The sequence below is a fragment of the Asparagus officinalis genome, chromosome 1 (assembly GCF_001876935.1).
Source record: "Asparagus officinalis chromosome 1, Aspof.V1, whole genome shotgun sequence".
NCBI lineage: Eukaryota > Viridiplantae > Streptophyta > Magnoliopsida > Asparagales > Asparagaceae > Asparagus > Asparagus officinalis.
This window is the reverse complement of record NC_033794.1, coordinates 28,925,366-28,931,710: the sequence shown is the minus strand read 5'-3', so window position 1 is coordinate 28,931,710 and position 6,345 is coordinate 28,925,366. Positions and strand designations below refer to the sequence as shown.

Genomic DNA, 6,345 nt, shown 5'->3' with positions numbered 1-6,345 from the left:
TTAGGGTTAACATGTTAACTCTTACGGTTAACATGTTAACTCTTACGGTTAACATGTTAACTTTTAATAGTTAACATGTTATCTGTAAGAGTTAACATGTTAACCGTAAGAGTTAACATGTTAACCCTAAGAGTTAACATCCGCTGGCATGAGAAAGAGGAGGGTAAAATTGGGATTTAAGCTAGCTGGCATGTCTAATCATGAGCTGATATATCTAATCATCTACTGTTATGAGCTGGAATTATGATGGAGGGGCTTGGACATAATTTTTTCAAAAACAAGGGGCTGTAGCACATTTTAAAAATTATGGGGGGCTGGAGCATATTAAAAGTTAGATTTTGGGGCCTGGAAGCAATTTTCCCTATTTACTTTAGTGTTAATTAATCTTGAAGAACTGTTAGACGTACTATAATATATAATAATAATAATAATAATTTGTAGCTTTTTTATTTTTAAAACTTGTTATTGTAATATAAATTAAAAAACATAGTATTTTTCTTTTTTTTTCTCTTTTCTTTTTCGATCTGTCAGACATCATTCCATCATCTCTCAATTTTAATTAATTTTTAATAAAACATGAATTTTGTAACTTTTAAATTTAAATTAATTACACAATTTAAATTTTTAATAAAAAGTGAAGAATAACATTAAATAGAAGGGAAAGATAAGAAGAGATATGATCTAATTTTATGGTGTGGTTTGAAAATTATGAAGAGATGAAATATGAAAAATAAAAAAAGTAAATAAGTAAGTTCTAGTTTTTTTACAATGTAGTTCTAGCTTAAAACTTGAGACAATTCGAGAGACTAGAAGTCTCTCTTTTTTATATAAATTTGACAAACGTAGGATAATTTTTTACAATTATCCCAGTTCTACTTTTTATCAAGTTCTTGTTGACGAACACTATATAATTTTATCCTAATTCTAGTTCCGATGGACTAACACTATAAAAAATTATCCCACAAATTATTCTAGTTTTAATTTTAAGTTCTACTTGACTAATCCCCTTTAAGCAATTATTGAGCCAATGTGGATAGTGGTTCAAAGATAATAAGCATAAATTAAGCAAGTTACCAATTAATATCATAGGTAGAAATATCATGTAAACTGTAGCAACGCAAATTTGTCTCAAGAATAGCTTCTATATGAGTTAAGCCAATAAGCTTTCAGAGTCTAAAGGGCTCTTATATATTGCTCCCAACAGCTTTAGGTTTCACTGTAAAGCCAATTTCTTAATCTCACTTGGTTTGAACGATTAACCGTTCACCCAAACTTTTCTAGTGGGGTTACCAACAGTTGTATTGGATGGTTTTCTTTGTGGATGTGAGTTGTAAGTGGGGTCGGGTAATTAATTTAGTTTGCGGAGCAAAGCCACATATATACATCCGCCCCTGATCCTCTACAGTCTCAGCTGTTCAAATCTATTGAGTGATTCTGTCTACTAGATAATTAGTGTACCAAGAATAAAACAAATTTTATAATTAAAAAAAAAAGAATAGATCATATTTTGGATTTGTACGTTGGCTCGTAAATCGTCCAAATCTGTACGGCTCTAGGTACGTCAGCTATGTGGGGGGGGAAATTAACAGTAAATCAACAAAAATTAAGAGTTAATAAGTTATAAAACTAACATGTGTCACATGAGAATATATATCTGGAAATATTTTCTCTCCTTTGTAACAGAAGATGCACCTGTCCCAAATTTAAAAACTCTTGCCCTATGAGCTAGTGCCAAAAAAGTGAGGAGATGAACTAGGGAGAAAGTACAATGATGTGCACGAGTTGTGGCAGTGGACTGTGTTCTGATCTCCTTAGTCCGTTCCTCTGTTTTCTGAAACGCAGACAATGAGATCAAGTAGAAATCATTTTCACCCACTAGAGGAAGACCAAGAACTTGAAGCAGTTGCAGTAGAGCAAACTGCACCTCGACGGATGTCGTCAAGATCCTCATTCGACATTCGCAGAAGCAGCAGCAGATCAAGAGCATCAACGGACAATCAAGACCCAATCAAAACCCTGGAAACCGAGACGGCCGGCTGGCCTTACTCATACTCAACCCCCACGACGACAAACCGACGACACTCCCATTATTACTCCCCCGTGACTCCTTCCCCTTCAAAACCCCGTCCTGTCCAAGTCCGGTCATCAAGCCCCCGGTGCAACACTCCATCCGTCGCCGCATTCTACAACTACACTGGCGACGGAGTCACAAGACACCAGCAAGAAACAATCCCCAACTACATGGCCGCGACCGAGTCTGCCCGTGCACGTGCACGGTCAAACAGTGCGCCGAGGCAGAGGCCGGGCACACCGGAGATAGACAGTGCCGGTTCTGTCAAGGATATGCGGCTGTCGTTCCCTTGCACAGAGCGACGCGGACGGTACCACAGTCGAATCATTTGAGGAGCCCGAGCTTCAAGAGCGTGGTGCGGCGCGGCTGGAGGAGGATTGTCGAGTGTCGTCGGGGGAGATATCACCTGCGTCGACAACGGATCTCAGGAGATGGTTTAGATGAGATTAATGGTTGTTTGGATTTGCTTATTTGTAAGGTAAATTGTTTTGTTATAGTGGGTAGGAGTAGGCTTTGTACTTGAGTTTGTGATATTTTGTGTGGAACTGATCATGTCACTGATTTCTGGGTTATTGGGAAATTGTTATTGGCGAGAATCTCTCACTGGAGAGATGGATTCCGGTGTTATAACAGAACTGAGAACAGGAGAATCTTAATTTTCAATTATAGCTATTTAAATAAAGTATAGAAATAAATAAATTTAGATCACTGTGGATAGGATTTAGTAAGTGTAAAAAGTTTTGTATGTCTGAAAGTATGATCTTGGAAGGAAACTGAGATGATTTGAATGAATTAAATTTGCTGCAGTACAAACAAAACTCGTTGCTTTTCCGTAGTAACTTCCTAGACGGAAATTTTAATGTATGACTTTGTAGCCTGAAGCAAGCTCGTTGTCTTGTGTGAGAGCAGCTCCAACCGGGCTGCATTTCTCTAAAATGCAGCCTGTAAGGACCATAAATTTTTAATACTAGTTAAAATAATTTTCTGATATTTTAAAATATTTAATTATTATTTTTAAAAGAGTATTTGTATTTTTCTCGATTTTCTACAATTTTTTATGATTTAAAATCTGATTATATATTTATTTAAATGATTTTGATATCTATAAATTTATTTTGTGCGGTAAAAATTTCTAGAATTAATTTGTTGTGTTATCGGTACTATTACGTAATATTTTAAATAATATGTTGTATTATTAAATTATTACGTATTATTTCGTATAATACTTTGTATTATTAATTACATATCTTGGATATAAATTGTTGTATTATTTCAACTATTACATATTATCTGTCGTATTAGTATAACTAGTACGTTTTATTATGTATATAATTGTCACATAATTATTTGATTTTAAATGTAAGTAAATATATTTTTATTATTATTTATTCTCGTTTAATTATACAATATGCGTATATTTTGACTATTTCGTTTCAACTGTTATAATAGCATAACATGTATGTTTTTAATTGTAGATAATTATTATGTAATTAGTTTAATTTTTAAGTACCCGAAATTATTTATTTTAATTATTTTCGTTTAAATACCTGAACCCATTTGAAAATAACCCAAGTTGTTGCTCCCCGCAAACCCCCAACAACCACCCCCTCATCACATTCTCTCCCTCCTCTTTTTTCAAAAATGACTGCTACTCACGCGCATCACATTCATTATTTTATTTTATTTTATTTTATTTTTTATTCATTTTTTTTCCTATTTAAACCTCACCCCTCACTGATCTCGTGCTCACCCTCTCTCTTCTTTTTCTCTCTCATCCTCTCCCATCAGCTCTCTCTCTCTCTCTCTCTCTCTCTCTCTCTCTCTCTCTCGATCCGAGATCCACCAACCCTCGTCCTCCCCTCGGCCACGCAAACAGCCCCCGCCCCTCGCTCTCACCGTCCGACGCTCTCGAAACCAAGGCAAGTCCCACTGTGACTTGCTACTCACTGTATTATATACTAACTGTTAGTATTTATATGGTGATTAACTCTTACAACATTAATTAGTAACATGATTATATGTTGTTTAGAGTCTATACATAAGTGCAGTAATGAGTTTTAGACAACACTAGTGCGGTATTTTCACATGTCGTCAGCAAGATCCCGCATCACCTCATTACCCTTACAATTTCTATATATGTTATTTATTATATATGTTGTTTAGATTATGATATTATGCGTGGGATGATGATGAATGTTGTTAAGTATTATTGTGGTAGATTACTTGTGAAATGATGAATATAAAATGACAAGCTTGCATTTTGAAAGCTAGATAAATTTTAAGAGTTGTTATCGAAAAAGAAAATTAGAATAATTAAAAAGAAAAAAAATAAAACAGTTACTGTTCATATGGAATAATATATAATAATAATATATTTAAAAGGTTATTTTTGAATAATTTATGAGAAATAAATTAAAAGGATTTATTTTGGAATTAATAAATTTATGAGCATTTCGATATTTCATGTATATTTATTTGATAGATGTAGTTTCATCTTGTACTGTTATTAGTAGTTGTTCACGTTTCCTGTTAATGATTCATGACACTGTTACATAGTATTCATTGCATTTATACATTGTTATAGTTGAGAATCGCGAGTATTGCTTGACCATAGTGACCCGTGAGATATGAGTTGTTAACTTGGACTTGGGATGAGAAAGTCATGGTTCATGTTATCGGATATGTTATTGTTTATTTCCAGGCTCGCACCAGTGAATCGTTTCGCACTGGGGTGGGTCTGAGGAGCGATGATATTGTGATTATTGATTATTTTCAGGCTCGTACCAGTGAATCGTTTCGCACTGGGGTGGGTCTGAGGAGCGATGATATTGTGATTATTGATTATTTCCAGGCACGCACCAGTGAATCGTTTTGCACTGGGGCGGGTCTGAGGTACTAGTGAGATGTGGTTGTTAATCAGATATCCGATAATGTGAACTTTGACTCTGTGTGAGATGTGAACCAGAGACCTGTTATAGGATGGCTATTTACATGACCTCGTTTCTTGACTAAGTATGAGTTCTTGTGAGATATAGGTTAGTTGTGTTTCTTTTCATACATAGATCGGGATTAATATTTAATTATTTACAATTCGAGACATATGGTATATACATGAGGGTTTCCTTGTTTGGATTATTTTGCTCGACGTACTACGTCTCGAGTTGTAGATTTTTAAGTATTAATTTTATCTAGTGTATGCCCTTGTGACTTGGATGATTATTCTGATCGCTAGCGGCATGATCTCGTTACCTGATCGATTTTGGATGCTTTATGTTTATCATGTTTTAGTAGTGTTTTCATGTTGATTTGTGGATTTCAGTTGTACGTTCTTTTGTTGTTTCTGTTATCGTATCGTTTTTCGCATTGGATTTTCGTTCGTTCTATTTTCTTTATGGGGTCGGGTCTTGCCGTGTGCCATACACGCTGACGTACACCTATTTTTTCTGGTGTACGTCAGACTTAGATGAAGAACAGGTTCAGTTGGGAGATCGCCAGGAGCCATAGGATTCCCCGCAGGAGTGCTCTGCAGACCGAGCAGAAGAAGCCGAAGCTTAGTTATTGGTCCTCAGTTTTCTTTTGTACTACCTTTTATTTCCATTTGATCAGTGTATTATTATATTCTCCAGTATTTCTTTCAGATAGTTTTTGTATAAGGGCACGTTTGACCCGAATATTATGTCTCGGATGTTATTCATTGTGATATGTATTATTTTATTCTGTGTTGTTCATTATATTCTTGCTGATTGTGATCGGGGACCTGTGACTTCGCATTGTATTTATTTTCAGACGCTTAGCGTATTGGATTAAGAAGAAAAAAAAAGAAAAAAAAAGATAGTGTATATTTCTTCTCAATCTAATACGTCGCGGACTTGTTTACATTCCGGTTCCCGTGTATTTTGGGAAGCGGGGCGTGACACAACCCGATTGAGCTCCAACCGGAATCCAATTTTTGGAGTCCGGCTGCAAAATCAGAAGATGGGCTGCATATTTGGAGTTTTATCCTCCAAATATGCAGCCCCTCCATTTCACTATTCCCCCTCATAAAATTTCCATTTTACCCTTCTAACTAACTAATTTTTTTAGATATTTAATTTAAAATCAATATAAGTTTATTTCTACTAATTATTTTTAAATAAAAGTTTTACAGTTGGAAATGTTTTGTCGATACCTTCAAAATGAGACTAATATTGAATAATATTAATTGAAATATAAAATTTCAATAACCAAGTAATTAAAAATGAAAAAGTCATTATTTCATTATTAAAAAAAAGTTA

The 6,345-nt window shown here is 34.8% G+C and overlaps 1 protein-coding gene across 1 annotated transcript in view; it reads left to right on the top strand.

Moving 5' to 3' along the window:
- LOC109832717 (protein IQ-DOMAIN 14-like) overlaps positions 1–2,403 on the top strand; it is a 16,566-nt gene extending 14,163 nt beyond the window's left edge. The window contains exon 6 of the mRNA XM_020400122.1: positions 1,843–2,403. Coding sequence (XP_020255711.1) covers positions 1,843–2,403 — 561 coding nt within the window. The remainder of the gene's footprint in view (positions 1–1,842) is intronic.